This window comes from Oncorhynchus masou, chromosome 15 (assembly GCF_036934945.1).
Source record: "Oncorhynchus masou masou isolate Uvic2021 chromosome 15, UVic_Omas_1.1, whole genome shotgun sequence".
NCBI lineage: Eukaryota > Metazoa > Chordata > Actinopteri > Salmoniformes > Salmonidae > Oncorhynchus > Oncorhynchus masou.
Window position 1 is genome coordinate 35,367,024 of NC_088226.1, and position 26,598 is coordinate 35,393,621.

Below are 26,598 nucleotides of genomic sequence, written 5' to 3' on the forward strand. Positions count from 1 at the left end.
GGTATGTACTGGATGTGACTGATAGGGTATGTACTGGATGTGACTGATAGGGTATGTACTGGATGTGACTGATAGGGTATGTACTGGATGTGACTGATAGGGTAGGTACTGGATGTGACTGATAGGGTATGTACTGGATGTGACTGATAGGGTATGTACTGGATGTGACTGATAGGGTATGTACTGGATGTGACTGATAGGGTATGTACTGGATGTGACTGATAGGGTATGTACTGGATGTGACTGATAGGGTATGTACTGGATGTGACTGATAGGGTATGTACTGGATGTGTAGAGTGGGGGTGTCAAACATGCGGCCCGCGGCAGTTGTTTTTTCATTTAAAAACAATGTGGCTCTTAATCAACATTGAAATGACTAAAACCAAATGAAAACTGTGTAGACATGATAGACATATTCATAGTATTTTCACTCTGTCCAGCTTGCTAACATCAAACCCGAAAATCTAGACAGAAAATTCCAAAAGCGACGGATAGAGGAAATTTTGACAGCAAGGAAATATAATAGATTTTAAGTGCGGCCCTCAGTGAAGACCAAATGCGTCACACTCACTCATCACAAATTGGAAGCAAGATGGTTACAGTGCCTCCTAAAGACATCTGGAAAGGGGGGTAGCCTATCAGCTGATGACTGATGTAAATCTGCTTGTTAGCTCAATATTTTATTTTTTATTTATTTTTTACAGTTGTGATTTATCTTCAATGCCCTTAAATAATAACTTTATAAAATAAGATTCACAATCTTCTAACTCATGATATGTGGCTGGCTGGCTAGTGGCATGTGGATCTTTGTTGTATTGTAGAAAAGCCAACAGTAAAGGTTTGCCTTCTCATTGAATAGTTTAATTTGTCCTGCGCTGTTGGCGGTAGGTGCACTTGATTCAGAAGCCCTGCACGCCGTGTAGGCCAAGCGTTCCCATTTTGAACCATTTAAATTTGTCTGAAGGGACAAACACCGCCTACCAGGAGTATCCACAGTGGCTAAATCAAGCGCACCTACTGCGCTGGCCAGTCAGATAGCTCATATCACCGTGCCTACAGCTTTCACGACCCCACAGCAAATGTTTGAGACGAGCCTACCTGTGATTTTATCAAACTTTTAAAACTATGACCAAGAGAGAAACTTTGAAAGAATACAGCAAAGAGCTGCTGTTTTTATGAGCGAGTTCATATCTACGTTTTTATTTCAGCACTTTTACAAAACATAAAACGCGCTCCCTACTTCCACTCGTGCTGAAGCTGCAGTGAATGAGTAGCCAAGTGTATCGATAGGCCTGCATTTTAATATTAGCAGTTCATCGTGTCTATTTTAATATTAAGGAATATTTACTTCTCTCGTCATAGGAACAACATGAATTTGTGCCTGAGGGGGATGCAGTGTGAATTGAGTTTTGGTATCAGGTGGAGGACAATGTCCCCTCTCTGGTCAGTCTCACAGGAGGAAAGGAGAGAGCAGGGACCGTGAGAGCTAGACCCTCTGCTGCTCTCTGCCTCCCTCCGCTGAGACTGACCATCAGATGCAGGTAACATCAGTGCAGTAAAATGATTTACATTTATGCTCAGCTGTGCCTCGCAAGTGATACGCCCACAGATCTATTTTGTTATCAAAGCTCGAATTATGAAATGAAATATGGTCTGAGAATAACAATATTGGTAGGCCAGGCATATAGCCAATATGCTGTGATAATGTATTAGGGCTACTGCACAATAAAAAAATAAAATAAAAATAATTATATATATATATATATATATATATATACACAGTGCCTTGCGAAAGTATTCGGCCCCCTTGAACTTTGCGACCTTTTGCCACATTTCAGGCTTCAAACATAAAGATATAAAACTGTATTTTTTTGTGAAGAATCAACAAGTGGGACACAATCATGAAGTGGAACGACATTTATTGGATATTTCAAACTTTTTTAACAAATCAAAAACTGAAAAATTGGGCGTGCAAAATTATTCAGCCCCCTTAAGTTAATACTTTGTAGCGCCACCTTTTGCTGTGAATACAGCTGTAAGTTGCTTGGGGTATGTCTCTATCAGTTTTGCACATCGAGAAACTGAGATTTTTTCCCATTCCTCCTTGCAAAACAGCTCGAGCTCAGTGAGGTTGGATGGAGAGCATTTGTGAACAGCAGTTTTCAGTTCTTTCCACAGATTCTCGATTGGATTCAGGTCTGGACTTTGACTTGGCCATTCTAACACCTGGATATGTTTATTTTTGAACCATTCCATTGTAGATTTTGCTTTATGTTTTGGATCATTGTCTTGTTGGAAGACAAATCTCCGTCCCAGTCTCAGGTCTTTTGCAGACTCCATCAGGTTTTCTTCCAGAATGGTCCTGTATTTGGCTCCATCCATCTTCCCATCAATTTTAACCATCTTCCCTGTCCCTGCTGAAGAAAAGCAGGCCCAAACCATGATGCTGCCACCACCATGTTTGACAGTGGGTATGGTGTGTTCAGGGTGATGAGCTGTGTTGCTTTTACGCCAAACATAACGTTTTGCATTGTTGCCAAAAAGTTCAATATTGGTTTCATCTGACCAGAGCACCTTCTTCCACATGTTTGGTGTGTCTCCCAGGTGGCTTGTGGCAAACTTTAAACAACACTTTTTATGGATATCTTTAAGAAATGGCTTTCTTCTTGCCACTCTTCCATAAAGGCCAGATTTGTGCAATATACGACTGATTGTTGTCCTATGGACAGAGTCTCCCACCTCAGCTGTAGATCTCTGCAGTTCATCCAGAGTGATCATGGGCCTCTTGGCTGCATCTCTGATCAGTCTTCTCCTTGTATGAGCTGAAAGTTTAGATGGATGGCCAGGTCTTGGTAGATTTGCAGTGGTCTGATACTCCTTCCATTTCAATATTATCGCTTGCACAGTGCTCCTTGGGATGTTTAAAACTTGGGAAATCTTTTTGTATCCAAATCCGTCTTTAAACTTCTTCACAACAGTATCTCGGACCTGCCTGATGTGTTCCTTGTTCTTCATGATGCTCTCTGCGCTTTTAATGGACCTCTGAGACTATCACAGTGCAGGTGCATTTATACGGAGACTTGATTACACACAGGTGGATTGTATTTATCATCATTAGTCATTTAGGTCAACATTGGATCATTCAGAGATCCTCACTGAACTTCTGGAGAGAGTTTGCTGTACTGAAAGTAAAGGGGCTGAATAACTTTGCACGCCCAGTTTTTGATTTGTTAAAAAAGTTTGAAATATCCAATAAATGTTATTCCACTTCATGATTGTGTCCCACTTGTTGATTCTTCACAAAAAAATACAGTTTTATATCTTTATGTTTGAAGCCTGAAATGTGGCAAAAGGTCGCAAAGTTCAAGGGGGCCAAATACTTTTGCAAGGCACTGTATATATATATATATATATATATATATAGGATCGTCTGTTGAAATACCTCACTCATCACCCAAAAGGGCACTTGTCAAGTAGGAGGGTAAACGGGCAGGTGCTTGGGCACAGGAAGACCCCTATCTGTGCACGTGCCTGGTACGGTGTGTGGTACCGTACCTGTAAGATCTCCTCCTTGAGGATCCTATGGAAGCTGAGTTGGCTCTCCTGCAGGGGTGTCTGGGGGACCAGCACTCGTTCCTTAGTTACTACCAGCAGGTTGGACACCTCTGAAACACACACATATTCCATATTAGCCAGTGCAAAACACACACACACACACACACAACACACACACTAACACGCAACACAGAACACACATCAGGGTTGTGTTCATTAGGCCAAGCAACAACAAAATATTGCATGGCTGTGTGCTCGATTTTATACACCTGTCAGCAACAGGTGTGGCTGAAATAGCCAAATCCACTTGATTTTGTATATAGTGTAGTATGATAGTATACTTATGGGATACGCCCCCAGTGTATTCGTGAGAAGCCTTTAATACACTACACCAGCCATGATTGGCTGGATTTCGAGACGTGTGTCGTCGGGGAGGGGGCGTCCCTCCTACCTTATAAAAAGGTCCAACGTTGCATCGATGAGTCATTCAATATAAGCAACACCTCTTCCTCTCTCCTGCAAGGAGGGTGGTCTGGTGAAATCCCTCACTCATACTGTCAGAAAACCGGGGTTACAGTAGGAACCTAAAGTTCTCTTTCAAGTATTCATTTCGGTATTTCACTTATGGTATATACGAACTCCTGTATTGCCAGACAAGCTTATCCTGACGACCGACTGCCCTGTGTGACTCATCACACAAAATGGGCCCTGGCCCTCAGAAGATCCTACACTTAAAACAGTACGCGCCAGTGTTGGTGCAGTGACATGGAGCCTATAAAACTTTGCAAACGTATGAGATGAAGCCCAACTCGCTGCTGAGCAAATATCTTGGATAAATATGCCCTTAAATAAAGCCCAGGGCGCAGCCATTTCTCAAGTGGAATGAGCCAGTAGGCCAGCAGGAGACAATACCTTTACCAAAGCGATAGCCCCCACTATCCAGTGGGAGAGTCGTTGTTTATGGAGTGCTTTACCCATGTAAGGTTTCGAGCAGGAAATGAACAACCGATCACAGTTTCTAAACCACATAGTCCTGTCCATGTAGATGCACAGAGCGCGAACATATGCAACCATTTGTTCTGGGTGGGGGGATGAAAAGCTGTCAGCTCAAGGGGAAGACACGTCTAAGATGGGTTAGTAACCATAGGGATAAAGGCGGGGTTTGGCCGCAATGATACCCTATCGTTACCAGGAGCAAACTGTGCACATTGACGAGTGCACTGATGGCGTGTGAATGTCGCTTGCACGCTTGGCAGAGGCCAACGCTAGTAACAGTGCTGCCGATAAATGAAAGCATCTTAACCTCCACCTGATCCGAGGGCTCAAAAGGCTGTTGGCATAGAGCATCCAAAACAACTGAGCATCCAAAACAACAAGTCCCATGACAGGGCAAGCTGTTTGGACCCTGGACTCAATCGACGTGCACCGTTCATAAAACGGGCAAAACGGGTGTTGCCCTACTGTTGTGCTCCCAAAACCCACATGACAAGCCGAAATAGCTGACAGATATACCTTAATAGCAGAAAAGCCCTTTCCTTTGTCTAATAATTCCTGTGTAAACGACAGGATTACCGGCACAGAGCACTGGAACGACGCGGCCTGTTAATTGGTGCGCCATTCCTCAAACACATGCCATTTACAAATCCTAAAATCAATGTAGAGTAGTAGATATATTAGAATCATTATCAGTGTGTGGCTGGGTGGAGAGGAGGAAGTGATGTTGTGACAAAAAGAACTCTGTGGTTTTCAACACACAAACACAACAAAATCAAAACACAAATGACGCTCCACCCTTGTGACAGGCCCATCATAGCAGGCAAAATATTTCATCACAACAACCTCCACACACACCTCCCACGCCTGTCTGCAGTAAACAGAGGAGGAGAGATGTGCTCAGGAAACCACAGCACTCCTATCCTTGCCTCTCACTGATGCACATGCACCAGCACACACACACACACACACACACACACACACACACACACACACACACACACACACACACACACACACACACACACACACACACAGAGAGGATGTAAACAAGACAGGGTTCTCACACACACAAGACACTTGCAAAAACACATAGCCACACCTACACACAGATGCACACAGTTACCCTCAGAGGGTTAAGTGAGTGGTAATCATGGTGAGGCAGTGTCGCTAAGGGAAACTAGAGCTCTTGGTGTAAACAGGTACTAAAAGGGACATCCTTTCAGCTGACCAGAACCAAGTCACGCAGAGGGCTCAGTTCAATATGCATGCTTGTGTGCAAAACATGTATGGAAAGGCCAACATGACATTCTGAGGGGCTGAAATAAAAGCACTAAAAGTTGAAGTGAAAGTATGTGTGTGTGTGTGTACTAAATATTTGTGTCTCTCCTTATACCTCTGGGCTGTGGGGGGCAGCAGCGTTTGAGCTGGAAGTGGAGGTTGTCCGTACGGAGGTTCTGTCTTGCCAGGTGGTCTAGGAGCTCTCTGAGAGAAGATCTGTAGGTCTCGGTCCCAAACAGACGGAATCCCTCAGAACCCACCTCGATCTGGAAGTTCTTATACAAATGCACCTGCCTCGACTCACACAGATCCAACTGGAGAGGGGGGGGTAGATGAAGGGAAGGAGAGAAGGAAAGGGGAAATCAGGGAGGGAAAGGGGGAGAGAGTTAGGCAGGATAAAACAAACTGTTTACCACTGCATACTGCCTGGAACCCCCCCCCCCCCCACACACACACACACACACACACACAGTTTTCACTAATGGGAGTTCAGCTTATCTAACCATGGTCATGTGATATACACACCAGACTGCCAGGCTATTGTTTTGACAGTAACCACACATTGTTTGAAAAGGCCATCCTGTGTCTGTGTATGTGTCTCAGAGTGTGTATCATGTTTTGGTATCATCTGTGTTGTAACTGTTTATCAGACAGCTCCTAGTCACTTCCTTGTGTGATTATCTCTGAACTTTGTTGTTTTGGCTTTTTATCAGACTTCTCCATTCGTTCCACCTCAGTTATTAACAACCAACTCTCTCTGCCTGCAAAAATACTTTGTTCTCAAGAGGGTGTGTGATATATTCGTCCTATTGTACAAACGTGTATTAATACGCATGTGTGAATTCGAAATGTTTTTTTTTTTTTTTTGCATATCCCAACTCTCCCTGAGACACCCTCGGAGAGTGGAGTCACGGTCAGGGTCTGCCATTTCGACCCTGGCCATACCAATGCAACCGTGGAACAATTAGGGTTAAGTGCCTTGCGCAAGGGCACATTGACAGACTTGTCACCTTGTCAGCTCCGCGATTCCAACTAGCGACCTTTCAATTACTGGGCCAGCGCTCTAACCGCTAGGCTACCTGCCGCCCTAATTCCAGTGTAGAGTGTGGACGCACTTTCCCATTACCGGAAATGATGCAGTCAAGATACCCACATTTGAGGGAATTCACAGGGATCAGCACGGGCAGAGTGCAATGGTCTCGCGCCTCTTTCGTAATCAAGGTGTCTCCCATGCCAGGTAAGCGCGTGTTACCTCTTTGCAGACCACGGTCATGATGATGTTACGGTAGTCAGTACAGGACCAGCGCAGGACGTAGGTTCCCTCCTCGTTGCCCTCCTGACGAAGCTTCTGGATGGCATACTCCGTACTGCACAAGACAACACACACTGCAGTCAAACCCCCGAAACTCGACGGTAGATTAAGACAAATGAAACAGATAGAGAAAGGTAGAAGGAAAGAGAAGAGGTTAGGAGAATAGAGAGATGAGGGGGGATATAAAGATGGAAATGGGGAGAGAGAACAAAAGCCAGACAGAGAGAAAAAAAGAGAGAGTGAGTGTGTGTGACTACTGACCAGATAGGTCCATGACAGCAGTTCTGTAGGTTCTGCACCACAGAAGAAGGAGCCACCTCTGTACAAAGGTAGTGATGGGCATCCACCGTCAGACGGAAATAACCGTCCACCAGAGCAGCGAACGCCAGCGCCTCGCCTCTAAACTCCAGCTGCACCTCCTAGAGGACAATCGAGTTACACAATAGTAACAAATACCTCATAAATCATTACATTCAATACTAGATTCATTCGTCATTATTTGGATCCCCGTTGGCAGGTTGACATTTATTGGGATGAATCGTGTCCTGGAGGCCTAGCTCAGCGGTTCCCACAGCAAAGTTGAAATTGGCTATATCATAAAAAATGTATGCTAATAAGAATGAGCTTTTTGGTCTTCATTTAAGGTTGGGCGTAAGGTTAGCAGGGTAGTTAAGGTTAGCTTTAAAATCAGATTTGATTACTTTGTGGCTAGGCCAGCTAGGGACCACTCTGCAGAGCTGCCTCCAGGACAAGTTTCATCCCAATAAATCAAATGGCAAGGCTCTCCAGAGGGTGGTGCGGTTTGCACAATGCATCACCGGGGTAAAACTACCTGCTCTCCAGGACACCTACAGCACCCGATGTCACGGGAAGGCCAAAAAGATCATCAAAGACAACAACCACCCGAGCCACTGCCTGTTCACCCCGCTACTATCCAGAAGGCGAGGTCAGTACAGGTGCATCAAAGCAGGGACCGAGAGACTGAAAAACATATTCTATCTCAAGGACATCAGACTGCTAAACAGCCATCACTAACACAGAGAGGCTACTGGCTACATACAGACTTGACATCATTGGCCACTTTAATAAATAGATCACTAGTCACTTTAATAATGTTTACATTTCTTGCATTACACATCTCATATGTATATACTGTATTTTATACCATCTATTGCATCTTGCCTATGCCGCTCGGTCATCGCTCATCCATATATTTTTATGTATATATTCTTATTCTATTCCTTCAATTAGATTTGTGTGTATTAGGTAGATGTGGAATTGTTAGATTACATGTTAGGTATTGCTGCACTGTCGGAACTAGAAGCACAAGCATTTCTCTACACTTGCAATAATCTGCTAACCATGGTATGTGACCAATAACATTTCAAGATTCATCCCAATAAATACCAACCTGCTTCCCATTAGCTGACACCTTAGTCTGTGTTCCAAAACACTCCACTAGCTTCCTTTCTTGTAGATTCCTTTTCTCAACTCCTTTCCTTAGTGCTCTAGACTGCACATCTTCAAGGAGCTTGTTTTTTCGAGGTTCAGTTAGCTTGGTCTGATTCAACAAGTGGCACACGTATAGGCCGTAGCATGCAGTCACAGCGATCATTTCAGTCCCACAGAATTAGAGCAACACTGTAAGTACTGCACACACACTCAGCAACTGTACAAGACTTCTCCTGTACATAGTTCTATTCTTAACAGAGGAATGTCTAATGGTAATCTCATCTAAACACAGACTACTAATCAGATGATTTGTTCCTGGGCTCGGTTGGCTGGTTGTTAGGCCCGGTGACATTTGAACTAGCTGGCTGGAGCAGAGACAGTACAGAAGAGACAACCTGAGACCAATTCATTAATTAAACACTAAATATGCTACTGTCACTGCTTAATCGGCATAATCTCAGCTCAAGCAGTATTGGGAGTGTGTGTGTGTGTGTGTGTGTGTGTGTGTGTGTGTGTGTGTGTGTGTGTGTGTGTGCACTTATCTTACCATCTTCTTGTTATCCTGTCTGAAGATGGTGACAGAGGACTCTTTGATAACGATGTGTGTGATCTCGTGAAAGTCACAGAACGTCACCCAGTCGTCGCTGGCTTCGCTCTTCTTGTCATTCTTCTGTTTGCCCTCAAACTTGTTCTTCTTGGACTTTGTCTTCTCTTTCAGCATCAGGCTATTCTATTGCCAATAAAACCAAAAATGCATTGTCATAAGATTTCTTATAGATTAGTTTCAAAATACATTCAGATACTTCAATACCTTCCAAAATCACTCCCTCTCCAGATATATCTCAACCAAAAGTCTAATGTTAGACATTCTAACATATCTCAACCAGAAATCTCACACCAACACCTTTAACCTCCCCACCTTCCCACTCACATTAGGGGGCTTCCTCCTGTAGGAGATCCCTGTGGTCCCAGTAACCTGGACCTCTATGGCCAGGTAGGGCTCAGGTCCATGGCTCAGCCCCCCGTTTGTCTCTCCCTCCTGGGTAAGTACCAGGGCCCTGGGCTCCAACACCTCCCTCCCCAGGCTCCGGGTGAGGCCTTCCAGGGTGGACAGGTACTTGATCTTCAGGTCGTACAGCGTGATGTTGCTGTCCTGCATGGTGCGACTGTTGAACTCATTCAGGAAGTTCTTGAAGACGTTGTTGATGCGGAGCCGGGTGAGGATGTTGCGCTGTTTTATGCTCCGGTTCAGGTTCTCCGGGATAAAACGTTTGTAGCTGGAGAGAGCAGGAGGAGAAAGGGATTGGTAAATAGAGGGGGGGTAGATGGAGTCAGTGTAGGAATTAGGGACATTGTCTTCCCTTTCCATTTGTCAACAGGTACGTGTGTACAGATTATACAGTATATCTGTGTGCAATGTTCCCTCTAAACTATGCTCCCCCGGGACTGCCGCGCAGAAAAAATATCAGCCCTCGCATAGAAGCACAAGTTTGAACTTGACTCAACTAGAGTTTTCCCCCTTAGTTAATTAACACTATCAACATTTCCCTTTACTGTGGGAATTGTGATTGAATCAATCAATGCCATAGCCCGTACGCTACACAGACCGGTGTGCCATAACCAAGCAAAGCTGCAGTAGGCCTATATGCAAATAGAACATTGCCATATATGGATCTGTGCCATTCATTTTGAACTGGACTGTGTTTACAGCATGAGCAGTCGTGAGTAGATGCACTTGTTTTGAGATCAGAGCATGAGCTGCATGTAGCTGCTAGTTAGTGAGTTATTAGCCCATTTATAAATAATTTGTGGTAACTACTGTGGGAGTGATTGCTTCCTACAAGAGAACAAAATGTGTACATTTCTAGACATCTTTGAAAAGCCAGAGCTTTTTTTTTGTCTTAAAGGGGCAGTGTTGTATTTTGAGAGAAGCTTGAATAAGCTAAGTAGCCAAATTTGTCTGATTCCTTGTAATAATGGTATGGGAATAATAATGTATTTGATTTATTATTTTTGCATCAAAGACCACATTTTTGTCACCACCTTGTCTGAAGGACAAGTGGTTAAACAGGTTAATGTTAAGCCTTGCATGTCTTTCTTCAAAAGTCTCATGGAATGTAGGCCTAAACATTGACGACCACACATTGGCTGCTACTGTAGACTGAATGATAGAACAGCTATTTCCATGTTAAAATGTTACGGGATCCATTTTCTCTTTTGTTTTTGACGGTAGGCCAAATAGCCACAGTAGCCTACTTGACCACGACAACTGTAACTTAAAGCGGGTATGGCCTCAGTGTTCACAGTAGACGCACCCTGGAAGTTGCACAAAATTTACACAACATTCATGTTTGCCCTAGGCAGATCTGAAATTTGCTCACTTCCTAAAAAAAATTGTAGGGAACATTGTCTGTGTGTGAGTGTGTCATCTATACCTGATCTCTTTGGAAGCAGTAGAGAGAGGTATTTCTTTGGTCATAGCGTAGTGAGTGATGGCCAGTACAGCCATGCCCAGACACTCATTCTCTATCTCATGCTGCTCCGCCTCACTCTGCTGGCTACGCACCACAGCCAGACCCTTCTGGAAATCATTCTGGCCCTGGAAACACACACACACACAATAAATATTCTCATACATAACCATACAAGAAGGGACATGTATATACAAATCGTCAGATTTCTGATGTGGTGAATGGTGACTAATGTTCCAATGAAATTTGGAAGAGTAGTGAATCATACATGTACAGTGTGCATACCCTCTCAAAGACACACACACGTACCTGGAAGAACAAGTAGTCGAGGGAGGCAGAGTCCAGTAAGGGTGTACCCTCTGGGATCTTCTGTGGGCTGAGTCCTCCTCTCAGTTTACTGATACAATGTCTCCACACCGGAGACTCACTCTCACTGGTCCCATGCCAGTTAGTGAAGTAAAACCTGGAGAGAGAGAGAGAGAGAGAGAGATGTGTGTGCATTGACGTTAAGTATGCATATTTGTTTGTATTTGTGTACAAATGTTGGACATAATCTAGGAACATGCCCCTAAGATGTGACACTAATCATCTTAAACCTCTAAAAATGCAATATTCCTAACAAAGTGGAAGCTGCAGCAAATCAAATGATTGAGACTAAAGCTGAAATAATGAAAGAGAGGTTCCTCGGACACGGCTACAGTGACAGTCTCGTCAACATGTGTCATTAGCGAGAGCGACAGACTGATAGAGCCCCCCCCTTGTTTTCCCACTGAATACAAGGGCAGATCCAATACAAAGCATGATCCTCAAACACTGGCACATTCTCCAGAGTGTCCCCTCGCCCAAAGACTTTGCGTCTGAAGCCTCTCCTGAACTGGTTTAGGAGTAGAGTTGTGAGAGCAGCGAGGAGCTGGAGCAGAGCGAGGGGCTGTAGCGGAACTGGAGCGGAGCGAGGAGCTGGAGTGTGACCAATTTGACTGGAGCGTGGAGTGAGATTCCCAAAGGTTGGAGCGTCAGCCTTCTTGCCCACACCAATTTCGCTCAAGTAGTGCTCCCGTCCCAGCATGCATTTGAAGTTGTGTGCCGTTACTTGTGTGCCGCTAATAGCCCCCTTCCTTTAGAAACTGTCATGGAGTTGGCTAAATATTTTCATCAAGAAACTAATAACACACACAGGTGCTAAATCAAGGTGGCTTACAAAGAGGAGGACCAAGAGCAAGAGAGGGAGTGCGATGATGTACTGTCCACAACTGAAGAATCATTGTGGAATCTGAAAAGCCACCTAAAGTATAATGGTGTACTTTACTATGTGCACATGCTAAAAGAAAGGAACGAGGTGGGTCGATAACATAGCGTGTCTTTTCCAACCGCTCAACTTCGCTTACATGCTCTGTTGAGGAGGAGTCGCAATATCAGAGACCGCGTTGTGCACAGTGTGCTCCCGAAATCCTGCACCCTCTTCCTGGCTCCCAGGTCCCCCCCAATGGTTTCTTCCGCTGTGGTCATTGTACTCATTGTTCCAATTCAAGTGACACAAAAGTATTCAATCACTCACGCTCGGGTAAAGAATACAAGGTAAAATACTTAAGAAATTGTAAACTCAAAAAAAGTTCTTGCTGTGAGATGTTACCCCACTCTTCCACCAAGCCACCTGCAAGTTCCCGGACATTTCTGTGGGGAATGGCCCTAGCCCTCACCCTCCGATCCAACAGGTCCCAGACGTGCTCAATGGGATTAAGATCCGGGCTCTTTGTTGGCCATGACATTCCTGTCTTGTAGGAAATCACGCACAGAACGAGCAGTATGGCTGGTGGCATTGTCATGCTGGAGGGTCATGTCAGGATGAGCCTGCAGGAAGGGTACCACATGAGGGAGGAGGATGTCTTCCCTGATGTCTTCCCTGTAACGCACAGCGTTGAGATTGCCTGCAATGACAACAAGCTCAGTCCGATGATGCTGTGACACACCACCCCAGACCCTCCACCTCCAAATCGATCCCGCTCCAGAGCACAGGCCTCGCTCATTCCTTCGATGAAAAACGCAAATCCGACCATCACCCCTGGTGAGACAAAACCATGTCTCGTCAGTGAAGAGCACTTTTTGCCAGTCCTGTCTGGTCCAGCGACAGTGGGTTTGTGCCCATAGGCAACGTTGTTGCCAGTGATGTATGGAGAGGACCTGCCTTACAACAGGCCTACAAGCCCTCAGTCCTGTGCAGGTGTTGTTACACGTGGTCTGCCACTGCAAGGACGATCAGCTGTCCACCCTGTCTCCCTGTAGCGCTGTCTTAGGCGTCTCACAGTACGGACATTGCAATTTATTGCCCTGGCCACATCTGCAGTCCTCATGCCTCCTTGCAGCATGCCTAAGGATTTCAGAGTCAGTAGAAAGGCCTCTTTAGTGTCCTATGTTTTCATAACTGTGACCTTAATTGTGTTAGTGTTTAATGACCGTTCCACAATGTTCATTAATTGTTTATGGTTCATTGAACAAGCATAGAAAACAGTGTTTAAAATGGACATCTGTAAAGTTATTTGGATTTTTACGAATTATCTTTGAAAGACAGGGTCCTGAAAAAGGGACATTTATTTTTTTGCTGAGTTTAGTACAGCAAATGTTGTTTAATGCTCAAATGCTCATGTGGGCTTGTTTAAGTCGGTCAGACGAAACGGGCGCTCAAATTAAGAATAGCTGAACACAAAACGGCTATCCTCACCAAAAGATATTGAATATGCAATCGTGCGGCACTACCTCAAGGCCAATCATGGCTCAGCCTCAACCTTGGCATTCTGGGGAATTGAGAACGTTTCTCTTTCCTCCAGAGGCGGCAATATTACGAGGAAATTGTTACAGTAAGGCACTTTGCGTCGAGCCAAAAGGGTCTGGAATGAACAGCCCTCGTTCGCATCTTTTTGGAAAATATGTTTTTCTTACTTTATTTCTCTGTCTTTTGTTATTCAAGTGGAATGTATGTGTAGGAAACTTGAATGACGATCATACTGTTTGAATAACCGGTCTAGTTGCTACTACTACTACTGACATCATCGATACGTTTGAAGAACATTATTTGAGCGGGACCCTCCCCTGCGAGGGTATATGGAGCCTCACACAATAGTCTTACGTTTCGGCACAAATCTCCTTCATCAGAGTCTTGAGTAGGACATTTCTCCTACTCAAGACTCTGATGAAGGAGATTTGTGCCGAAACGTAAGACTATTGTTTGTTTGTCCCGTCAATAAATCTATCCGATTTACGCAGAAATGGAGTGCTCCTTTTTCTTCATTCTCCCGGACCGTCACCAGTTGAAGTATCCTGGGATAAGGAATGTTTTGGCTATTTTCCGGTCCCTCAGTCGAGCATCTGATTCTCCCCTGTTCCATTTAAGATGGGCTGAAGTGCGTTTGGGTAAGCCTTTTTTCCCCGTTGGCCATAACCTGTTCGTTGACTAAGTGTACCCTGGCTGTATGATGCCAATTCAACTCAGCACTGGGTCAACGTTATTAGGCTCTCACCACATTCACCCTCCTCCTCGCCCTCTATTGCAGGGGTGTCAAACTTACACCCCGGGAGTGTTGACTGCCCGGCTGCTTGCTAATAATCACTAGACAGTCAGGGTGCAGCGAACATTTCAAAAACAATGGATGGAGCACTACTTTTAGCAAATTGTGATAGCAAGTGAATATAACCAGTGTTCAGAGTGGCTCTCCAGACCTCGGTGAAGAGCGAATGCGGCTCCCGGTGCAGAATGTGTTGTCTAGTAAGAGAGCAGAAAGAGGAAGTGTGCGTGACACCACGTACTCTCCTTCCTCTCGGAGTTAAACGTTTATCTTGGATCATATCCAACTGAACTGCCATGACAACTGAATTGCCATGACAACTGAATATCTCCTATCACATTATCCTCAAGTGCAGAAAACAAACACACTTACTTGATACTTTAAGTAATTGGATTTTGCCCTGCCTTGTATGAATGTTTCACGTGAATTCTAAAAGAAGTTCACAAGGAAATCCTACTTAATCACATACTACTCTACTCTAATCTTATCTGATGTGGACTACTTTACCAGCTCAGAAATTGTCGTTCTACTCTGCGCATCATGGTTTCAATGTGCCATACAACCAACCTGCATGACAACTTTCCTGTTACACTGAATCATGGTCAGTGAGTGACGGTTGAATAACAGTCACGCTGACTAGTTTACACTGCCGTCACAGGCGATATCGAGAGTGCAGAGTGGCAACAACAGCAGGTGTTGTTGGTAACAGAGTGGCGGATGAGTAAATGAGTAACTCACACGCAACGGGGGAGTGTATTGATCGTCTGATGAATGACATCAGTGAGATATTCATGATTCATCACAATGACTATGATAATGTGATGACACACACACACACACACACACGGAAGCAAGCAAACGCACACACACTCTCAAAACACACGCGAACCCACACACTGCAGCAGGCCCGTTTAAGTACCTCATGCGGTAGTGCAGCTTGATGCAGGTCTCGTCCGTGATCTTGAAGAGGTGGTTGGGAGCGTACCACAGAGTCCTGCTCTCATCATACAGACCAAACAGATTATGGCACAGGGGGGAGATATCTGGGAGAGAGGGGAATGAAGGAAGGGAGGAAAAAAGGGGGGGGGGGATACATTACATTACAACCTTTTTTCATCCATGAATTCATATTGTCGGTGCTCTTACCCGGAGAGCAGCTTCCACGTAGGTCAAAGTTTGAACAATCAGGCTTGGAAAGAACCGCCACTGAATGATCAGTTGCACAGAGTTCACACGTGTCAGTGTATACCAAAGTACAGAGTGCACGTTTCACGGTTAATTTGCCATGTGCACAGGATGCAACAGGTGTAAAACAGTACTGTGACATTTTTACATTGAGAGCTCTTTCTCAACAATGCAGTGACCGTAGTAATAATAGAACATGGAATCACAATAAACACACACAAAAAGTATGGTACGGGTTGAAGAAACATGAGAATGCGAGTATATACAGGTTATTCAATGTGCAGGGGTTCTGGAGTGGTTGAGGTAGGTTTATACATAAAAAGTGACTGATAGGACATACATTGATGACTAAATACAGAAATATCTCATTTACATAAGTATTCACAACCCTTGAGTCAATACTTTGGAAGAGCACCTTTTGGGGTCGATTACAGCTTTGACTCATCTTGGGTATGTCTGTATCTATATCAGCTTTGCACATCTGGATTTGTGGATTTTCTCCCATTCTTCCTAGCAGATTTTCATCAAGCTTTGTTAATTAACCTCTAAGACACTGTGCTTTGCATTTACCACAGAATCGTTTGTTTTATGCTTACACGTGCCTTTTTGCATACTCCTGGCGTGCTGTCATGTGCCTTTTTGCATACTCCTGGCGTGCTGTCATGTGCCTTTTTGCATACTCCTGGCGTGCTGTCATGTGCCTTTTTGCATACTCCTGGCGTGCTGTCATGTGCCTTTTTGCATACTCCTGGCGTGCTGTCATGTGCCTTTTTGCATACTCCTGGCGTGCTGTCATGTGCCTTTTTGTCAGGAGTGGCTTCCGTCTGGACACTCTCCTAATAAAGCCCAGATTGGTGAAGTGCTATAGAGACTGTAGCACATCTGGTGGGTTTTCCCCCCCCATCTCAGCCAAGGAACTCTGTAGTTCTGTCCGAGTGGTCATTGACCAAGGTCCTTCTTGCCCAGTTGCTCAGTTTGGTCGGGTAGCCAGCTCTAAGCAGAGTCTGGGGAGTTTCACATTTTTTCCATTTCCTAATGATGGAGACCACATGTTCTCTTGGAAACTTTCAACACTCTAGAAATGGTTTTATAGCCTCCCCCAGATGTATATCTCAGACAGTTCGTTGGACTTCCTGGTATAGTTTCTGCTCTGACAGACTGTCAACTGTGGGACCTAAAAGTGCTTTCGGAAAGTATTCAGACCCCTTGACTTTCACATTTTGTTACGTTACAGCCTTATTCTAAAAATGATGAAATTGTTTTTTTCCCCCTCCTCAATCTACAAACACAACTTCATAATGACAAAGAAAGAACAGGTTTAGACATTTTTTTCCAATTTACTAAAAGAACAAAATGGAAATATCACATTTAGATAAGTTTTCAGACCTTTTACTCTTTGTTGAAGCACCTTTGACAGTGATTACAGCATTGAGTCTTCTTGGGTATGATGCTCGAAACTTGGCACACCTGTATTTGCGGAGTTTCTCACATTCTTCTCTGCAGATCCTCTCAAGTTCTGTCAGGTTGGATTGGGAGCGTTGCTGTACAGCTATTTTCAGGTCTCTCCAGAGATGTTTGATTGGGTTCAAGTCCGGGCTCTGGCTGGGCCACTCAAGGACATTCAGAGACTTTTCCCGAAGCCACTCCTGCGTTGACTTTGCTGTGTGCTTAGGGTCGTTGTCCTGTTGGAAAGTGAACCTTCGCCCCAGTCTGAGGTCCTGAGTGCTTTGGAGCAGGTTTTCATCAAGGATCTCTCTGTACTTTGCTCCGTTCATCTTTCCCTCGATCCTGACTAGTCTCCCAGTCTCTGCCTCTGAAAAAAATTCCCACAGCATGATGCTGCCACCACCATGCTTCACTGTAGAGTTGGTGCCAGGTTTCTCATGGTCTGAGAGTCTTTAGGTGCCTTTTGAAAAACTCCAAGTGGGCTGTCATGTGCCTTTTTAATGAGTTGCTTCCGTCTGGCCACTCTACCATAAAGGCCTGATTGGTGGAGTGCTGCAGAGATGGTTGTGGTTCTGGAAGGTTCTGCCATCTCCACAGAGCAACTCTCGAGCTCTGTCAGAGTGACCATTGGGTTCTTGGTCACTTCCCTGACCAAGGCCCTTCTCCCCCGATTGCTCAGTTTGGCCGGGCTTCCAGCTCTAGGAAGAGTCTTGCTGGATCCAAACTTCTTCCATTTAAGAATGATGAAGGTCACTGTGTTCTTGAGGACTTTCAATGCTGCAGAAAATGTTTATTAGCTTTCCCCAGATCTGTGCCTTGACACAAACCTTTCTCTGAGCTATACAGACAATAACTTCGACCTCATGGCTTGGTTTTTGCTCTGAAATGCACTGTCAACTGTGGGACCTTATATAGACAGGTGTGTGCCTTTCCAAATCATGTCCAGTCAATTTAATTTACCACAGGTGGACTTCAATAAAGTTTTAGAAAATATCTCAAGGATGATCAATCGAAACAGGATGCACCTGAGCTCATTTTCGAGTCTTATAGCAAAAGGTCTGAATACGTATGTAAAAATTGTATGTTTTTTCTGTTTAATATATTTGCAAAGATTTCTAAAAACCTGTTTTCACTTCGTCATTACGGGGTATTGTGTGTAAATTGCTAAGGATGTTTATTTATTTAATCCATTTAAAAATAAGGCTTGTAAAGTAGCAAAATGTGGGGAAAGTCATGTGGTATGAATACTTTCCGAAGGCACTGTGTATAGACAGGTATGTTTTTGTAAATCATGTCCAAACAATTGAATTCGTCACAGGCGGACTCCAATCAAGATGAAGTGACATTTCCAGGATGATCAAAGGAAATTGGATGTACCTGAGCTCAATTTGGAGTGTCATAGAAAAGGGGTGAGAATACTTATGGAAATGAGATATTAGTGTATCTCATTTCCAATACATTTCCAAACATGTTTTCACTGTCATTATGGGGTATTGTGTGTATTCAGGCTGTAACATAAAATGTGGAATAAGTCAAGGGGTATGAATACTTTCTGAAGACACTGTACATGTAAACAGGGCCGAAAAGTGACTGATAGCAGGAATATATAAATACTTATGGTAATACACTAAATGGTAATATATACATATAAACAGCAGTAATAGTGATGAGAGTGTGCGTGAGGGTGTTTGTGAGTGTGTGTATTATGTGTGTGTGCGTGAGTAAGAGCAACAGTGAAGGTGTGTGTGTCAGAGTGGATAGAGACCTGTGGATGGTCATAGAGTCCGTGTGGATAGTATGTGGGAGAGGGAGAACAGTAATGTTAGTTGTTAGCCATTTAACAGTCTTATGGCCAGGGAATAGAAGCTGTTTAAGGGTTTGTTGGTCTGAGCCTTGATGCACCGTTAATGCTTGCCGCATGGGAGCATGGAGAATAGTCCAGGTCTTGGGTGGCTGGAGTCTTTAGTAATTTTTCAGGCCTGGCATGTATGTCCTGGATGTCTGGGATCTCGACACCCAGTTATGCTCTGGGTAGTCCGCACCACCCTCTGTGGGGCCATCCGGTCGAGGGCGGTGCAGCTGCCATATCAGACAGTGAATAAACCAATCAGGATGCTCTCGATGGAGCATCTGTAAAAGTTCCTGAGGATCTGAGGGGTCATACCAAATCGTTTCGGCTTCCTGAGGAAGAAGAGGCGCTGCCATGCCTTCTTCACGACTGTGCTGATCTTTGGAAATCTTTCAAATCTTTGGAGGGAGTTTAAAGTCCGTGTTGCCCAGCAACAGCCCCAAAACATCACTGCTCTAGAGGAGATCTGCATGGAGGAATGGGCCAAAATACCTGCAACAGTGTGTGAAAAACTTGTGAAGACTTACAGAAAACGTTTGACCTCTGTCATTGCCAACAAAGGGTATATAACAAAGTATTGAGATAAACTTTTGTTATTGAGCAAATACTTATTTTCCACCATAATTTGCAAATAAATTCATAAAAAATCCTACAATGTGATTTTCTGGATTTTTTTTCTCATTTTGTCTGTCGTAGTTGAAGTGTACCTATGATGAAAATTACAGGCCTCTCATCTTTTTAAGTGGGAGAACTTGCACAATTGGTGGCCGACTAAATACTTTTTTGCCCCACTGTATGTAAACTTCCGACTTCAACTGTATATATCCATAAAAGTTATGCCATTTAATTCACGATTTCAACTGGCTGAGAAACGCTGCCTGCCTGTCTGTCTTGTCCTGACACGTTCAATACTATGGGACAACTGAAGATCGAATTTCAATATTGAAACATTGTGGTAAATGTTGTAGAAACAGACAGCAACGTTTATACAGATTTTTTAGTTATTTTTATTTCACCTTTATTTAACAAGGTAGGCTAGTTGAGAACAAGTTCTCATTTGCAACTGCAACCTGGCCAAGATAAAGCAAAGCAATTCGACACATACAACAACACAGAGTTACATATGGAATAAACAAAACATAGTCAATAATAGAGTAGAACAAAAGAAAAATTTACCAAAATCTATATACAGTGAGTGCAAATGAGGTAAGATAAGGGATTTAAGCCAATAAATAGGCCATGGTGGCGAAGTAATTACAATATAGCAATTAAACACTGGAATGGTAGATGTACAGAAGATGAATGTGCAAGTAGAGATACCGGGGTGCAAAGGAGCAAGATAAATAAATAAATACAGTATGGGGATGAGGTAGGTAGATAGATGGGTGGTTTACAGATGGGCTATGTACAGGTGCAGTGATCTGTGAGCTGCTCTGACAGCTGGTGATTAAAGCTAGTGAGGGAGATATGAGTCTCCAGCTTCAGAGATTTTTGCAGTTCTTTCCAGTCATTGGCAGCAGAGAACTGGAAGGAAAGAAGACCAAAGGAGGAATTGGCTTTGGGGGTGACTAGTGAGATATACCTGCTGGAGCACGTGCTACAAATGGGTGCTGCTATGGTGACCAGTGAGCTAAGATAAGGCGGGGCTTTACCTAGCAGAGACTTGTAGATAACCTGTAGCCAGTGGGCTTGGCGGCGAGTATGAAGCAAGGGCCAACCAACGAGAGCATACAGGTCGCAATGGTGGGTAGTGTATGGAGCTTTGGTGACAAAACGGATGGCACTGTGATAGACTGCATCCAGTTTGTTGAGTAGAGTGTTGGAGGCTATTTTATAGATGACATCACCGAAGTCGAGGATCGGTAGGATGGTCAGTTTTACGAGGGTATGTTTGGCAGCATGAGTGAAGGATGCTTTGTTGCGATATAGGAAGCCAATTCTAGATTTAATTTTTGATTGGAGATGCTTAATGTGAGTCTGGAAGGAGAGTTTACAGTCTAACCAAACACCTAGGTATTTGTAGTTGTCCACGTATTCTAAGTCATAGCCGTCCAGAGTAGTGATGCTGGACGGGCAAGCAGGTGCGGGCAGTGATCGGTTGAATAGCATGAATTTAGTTTTACTTGCGTTTAAGAGCAGTTGGAGCCCACGGAAGGAGAGTTGTATGGCATTGAAGCTCGTCTGGAGGTTAGTTAATAACACAGTGTCCAAAAAAGGGCCAGAAGTATACAGAATGGTTTCGTCTGCGTAGAGGTGTATCAGAGTGGTGTCGTCTGCGTAGAGGTGTATCAGAGAATCACCAGCAGCAAGAGCAACATCATTGATGTATACATTGAAGAGAGTCGGCAGGAGGATTGAACCCTGTGGCACCCCCATAGAGACTGCCTGAGGTCCGGACAACAGGTCCTCTGACTTGACACACTGAACTCTATCAGAGAAGTAGTTGGTAAACCAGGCGAGGCAATCATTTGAGAAACCAAGGCTGTCGAGTCTGCCAATAAGAATGTGGTGATTGACAGAGTCGAAAGCCTTGGCCAGGTCGATGAATACGGCTGCACAGTAATGTTTCTTATCGATGGTGGTTATGATGTCGTTTTGGACCTTAAGCGTGGCTGAGGTGCACCCACGACCAGCTCTGAAACCAGATTGCATAGCAGAGATGGGATTCGAAATGGTCGGTAATCTGTTTGTCTGGCTTTTTTGTCTGGCTTTCGAAGACCTTAGAAAGACAGGGTATGATAGATATAGGTCTGTAGCAGTTTGGGTCAAGAGTGTCACACCCTTTGAAGAGGGGGATGACCGCGGGAGCTTTCCAATCTTTGGGATTCTCAGACTATATGAAAGAGAGGTTGAACAGGCTAGTAATAGGGGTTGCAACAATATTGGCAGATAATTTTAGAAAGAGAGGGTCCCGATTGTCTAGCCTGGCTGATTTGTAGGGGTCCAGATTTTGCAGCTCTTTCAGGACATCAGCTATCTGGATTTGGGAGAAGGAGAAATGGTTGGGGCTTTGGCGGTTTGCCGTGGAGGGTGCCGGGCAGTTGACCGGGGTAGGGGTAGCCAGGTGGAAAGCATGGCCAGCCGTAGAGAAATACTTATTGAAATTCTCAATTATCGTGGATTTATCGGTGGTAACAGTGTTTCCTAGCCTCAGAGCAGTGGGCAGCTGGGAGGAGGTGCTCTTATTCTCCATGGACTTTACAGTGTCCCAGAACTTTTTTGAGTTAGTACTACAGTATGCAAATTTATGTTTGAAAAAGCTAGCCTTAGCTTTTCTAACTGACTGTATATATTTGTTCCTAACTTCCCTGAAAAGTTGCATATCACATGGGGCTAAATCTCTGCTGTTGAAAACAAAATGTTAGTCTAAAAGAAATGTGAGAATGTCTGCTTTTTATAGTGGAGATCAAGTTTATAAATTGCTTGGCTGGGCTGATGAGACAGTGGATTGCACAGTCCGATGGAACAGAGTAAATAAGCATTTTAACATCACAGAATTAGCCAGTGGTAACTGCGGTTTTAACCAATCAGCATTCAGGATTAGACCCACCCACAGATGAGCCTTTCTGTTTGTTTTGAACTATAAATGGAACATAATATGAGATGGGAAAAGTATAGGGCCATGACACTTCCTCTTTTCTGGGCTGAGTTGTTTTGATGTGAGGGACATAATGTGCGTTAAACTACCTACCACTGACCACACAAGACAGAAAGGTCCTGCACAGACACAGACAGACTACTTTGGATTGGACTATAAACAGATCATACATTTGTGTTGGCAGCTGCTTTGTTTGTTTAGCCTATAACTTTTGAGTATTTGCATATATAAACTATGGTAGCTGTGGAGTTGAACTCCTCCTGAGTCTTGTTGTTGTCTGTATGTTGTCTGTGTAGGCTTCCTTTCTCTGCTCGCTCTGCAGTACTGGGAAGAAAAGGGTGGGCTTCACACAAGGACGAAATTCCAGAACTCGTCCCGCCCTGAACAAACCCGAACCAGCCACCATCTTGTATTGGAGTCAGTATGTGGCTGAAAGGATCAGCCGGACGGATGAAACCACACTTCTCTTACCCTCTCTTCTACTCTCCCTTTCTGGCACCGATCACGCTGACAGATGTCGTGGACTTTTTCAGACAGTCTCAGAACAAAGGTATAAATACAGGCCTATAATTTGACTACCAAACCAGCATCTTTTAGAGCTGTAGGAAAACAGATGCTGGGTGTTAGTATCTTTTCTCATGCGGGATAGCCTAGTAGCTAGGCTACATCGGCTTTGTCTGTATTGTGTGCCTGCTATCTGGCAAGGGAGGAGTATACAGTATTTACTGTAAGTATTATGTCATGTTTTGTCATCAAATCAGGTAGAGTACATGTGGAAGTCAGCAGAGAAGCATAAATTCAGCTACGGTAACAGCCTGCTAATATAGTTAAAACAAAGCCATTTGGCATCAGTAAGAGGGTCGTTCCACCCACCCCAAAACAAGAGGATTACCACACAAAATCATGAAATCATTTCTGTAATCACAAACAAATAAAATTAGCATTCCTGAAACATTATTTTGTTTAAATATCATTTGATCTCTGATCATTTAAGCTAATTGATTGCACCCAAATTGGTAATTTTCATTTATAGGATTCATATAGCCAAATTTTCAATAAATATAGTACTAGGGTGGCCGATATTGCGATAGCATCGTCTGTCGACAATGATGGACAGCCATTGTTGATGGTGACGACATCGTGATGTGACAGATGATGGTTTAGCCTCTTTCTTTACTAGTGCCACGCTGTAAACAAGCAGGGCAGCTGCAGGGTGACACACAAGTGGCATTCCGAGTAATAGCCTAGTCCTATTTGCTATAGCCTATTTCAATAAACATGTTATATAGCCTACATAAAACAAGAGAGGAATCTAGGCCAGAGAGCGGAGAATTCCACCAAGCAGTAACTATTTTGTATTTTTTTTTTTTAAATAACGCAGCCTATATTCCTTTATTTCTCCATTCGATAGACTATGAAAGCTGCACTTAGCTTCTACCCAGGCCTTCAACAATATTATCTTTTGTCATGATTTGTCCAGTTAAATGGGTGGGTGTCACGGCTTAGTGAAATGACAAGGAACTACTCAAAGGTTCCTCATTTTAGGATTTAGAGTTTATCGTATTTATTAAACTAGGCAAGTCAGTTAAGAACAAATTCTTTTTTACAATGACAGCCTACCCCGGGACCAAATTGTGCGCCGCACAATGGGACTCCCAATCACAGCCAGATGTGATGCAGCCTGGATTCGAACCAGGGACTGCAGTGATGCCTCTTGATGCCCCTTATATATACACACAGTACATCTTAAGCATTGAGATAAAGAACATCCACTGACAAAACACACGTAGGCAATAAAACAAAGCTTCACAAGTAATACATACATCTTTGTAACAATTTCCAATGCCATGTTGTATAGGCCAAGCCTACTGTATGATGTAAATGAGCAGCAGACACAATGAAATGAAACATCTATTACAAAGCCATTTCATCCTTAGTTTACTTACCATTTCTCCTTCTGGTCTCCTAGCTAAGAGTAAACTCATGTGACGGCCTATTCACAGTGGCAACAGTGGACCTCTCTGTTGGCAGACAGGCTCCATCAGGATGGTTCACCACATTTATCCCCAATTAGTTGTAAATGACCATATTTAAGATATATAACTTCTGAATCTTCCTGAAAACTTCCTGCAAATCCAATCGTACAAATACACCCTGTTTGATGCCCTGGCATGCAGACACTCACACACGGGTGCCTACAGGCACACCCACCTACACATACAGGGATGGACGCAGTTAGGCTTGCAACACACACTTGCAGTCATGCCATACAATACACACACACACACACGCTCTAGGCGGGAGGTGAGACAGTACTTACAGCATATTGTGGCGGCCTCGACACACAGTTCCTCAGCGGTGAAGCTGTCTTTGAGGAATCCCAGCTGCGGCATATCTGGCAGGTAAAAATGGATCTCCAGACCCCTCATGGGCACAGTGACGGGGCCCTCGGCTCTCCTCGACCTCCTCATCTTCCCACACAGTTGCCTACCCAGCTCCATCACCCCCGGACTTGGCATCCAGACTCTGAAGGTAGAGGCAGAGGGATGGAGATGTCAATACATCAAAGGCAGAACAGAGGGAGTGTGTATGTGTGTCGGGGGTGGGTAACGTATTGATCCAGAGGTGAGCTCACTGTAGCAGTGGTACGGAGTCCAGCATACCCTGATGACTCACGTTGGCTACCCACAACACACACCTACTCAGGCAATGTAATTCACGACACACACACACACCTACTGAGATGATCTCACCAAAGCAAACACAAACCTCCTCTGGAGGGAGGTGAGGTAGTTCTCCCTCTGCGTGCAGATCATCCCATTAGTTCTCCCAGCAGCGTTTCCCCTTCCTCTACAGCGGCGCAGGTGGCATCCCTAGTGGCTAGGACAGTTTGTTTCATAACACCCCTAATCAGCCTATCGCCAATGGTGACAGAGCTCTGATCTACTGACTGCTGCTGGGATCAGCAGGATCACACACACACACACACACACACACATAGGCCTACATGAATCACACACACACTGTTAGGGCCAAAGTGTCCTCAGGTCCTGCTGAAGTCTTATCAGCCTGTGAGAACCCCGCTCCACACACACGGTGTATTCATTAGTCTACAGTGCTGAGAAACGGTTAACAGTGAACCAACAGCGGAAAAAATGGATTGCTGCAATGAACCGATACCTGCAGTTCATCAAGGATGGCTGAAGACGGCACAATAGTTGCTGGGCAAAGTGCTTACGCCAAAGGCTATGTTAGACAATACACATTCTGTATTTTATAGTCCACATTCTGTACTGTATTTTAAAGGCATGTGGCCTTCAAACGCTTGTCATGAGGTCCTCCTTCACATCCAAACAATGTAGACCTAGGCCGACATTCTGCATCAGCCACAACTGAACTACTGTACGTTACACTGGCAAAACAAAGAGACACCTCAGAGGTAGGCTAGGCTACATTCTTTTACTGTACTGTCCTTCAACACATGATGAAAGTTTGGATGAGTCAGATGACTGCGTTTTCCCTAGGATTTTTTTCAACAGCGGTAGAGGTTTTAGAGGCCCTCCTCTTTGGCCACCGAGGCAACAGTTTGCAGTTTCAAAGCTGCTTTCCTGCAATTCTACACATCGTGCCATGAGGCTGAGAGAAGATTTGCCATGGCTTATGTTGTGTTCTTATGCTATCTGAGTGACTCAAACATTGTAACACAATCAATAGTGAGCCAACATGTTGTTTTCAGCACTTTTTGTTCCTCGTCTCTCTGCAGCAGACATAGTAAGCAATATGTTTGAAAGATCAAATATCGACTCGCAATACATATAGAATTGTGAGAAATTGCATATCACATTGGTACCTAAGTATCGTGATAATATGGTATGGTGAGCTCCCTGGCAGATCCCAGG

General features: G+C 44.2%; 1 protein-coding gene across 1 annotated transcript in view; it reads right to left on the minus strand.

The window, feature by feature from the left end:
- The window catches only part of LOC135556179 (tyrosine-protein kinase JAK1-like), a 54,240-nt gene that overhangs the window by 20,757 nt on the left and 6,885 nt on the right, over positions 1-26,598 (minus strand). The window contains exons 2-11 of the mRNA XM_064989164.1: positions 25,020-25,225; positions 15,541-15,664; positions 11,374-11,527; positions 11,029-11,192; positions 9,525-9,870; positions 9,141-9,323; positions 7,403-7,560; positions 7,082-7,196; positions 5,945-6,143; positions 3,556-3,665 (exon numbers count right to left, since the gene is read on the minus strand). Of these exons, the coding sequence (XP_064845236.1) occupies positions 3,556-3,665; positions 5,945-6,143; positions 7,082-7,196; positions 7,403-7,560; positions 9,141-9,323; positions 9,525-9,870; positions 11,029-11,192; positions 11,374-11,527; positions 15,541-15,664; positions 25,020-25,218 (1,752 nt within the window). The 5' untranslated portion in view covers positions 25,219-25,225. The remainder of the gene's footprint in view (positions 1-3,555; positions 3,666-5,944; positions 6,144-7,081; positions 7,197-7,402; positions 7,561-9,140; positions 9,324-9,524; positions 9,871-11,028; positions 11,193-11,373; positions 11,528-15,540; positions 15,665-25,019; positions 25,226-26,598) is intronic.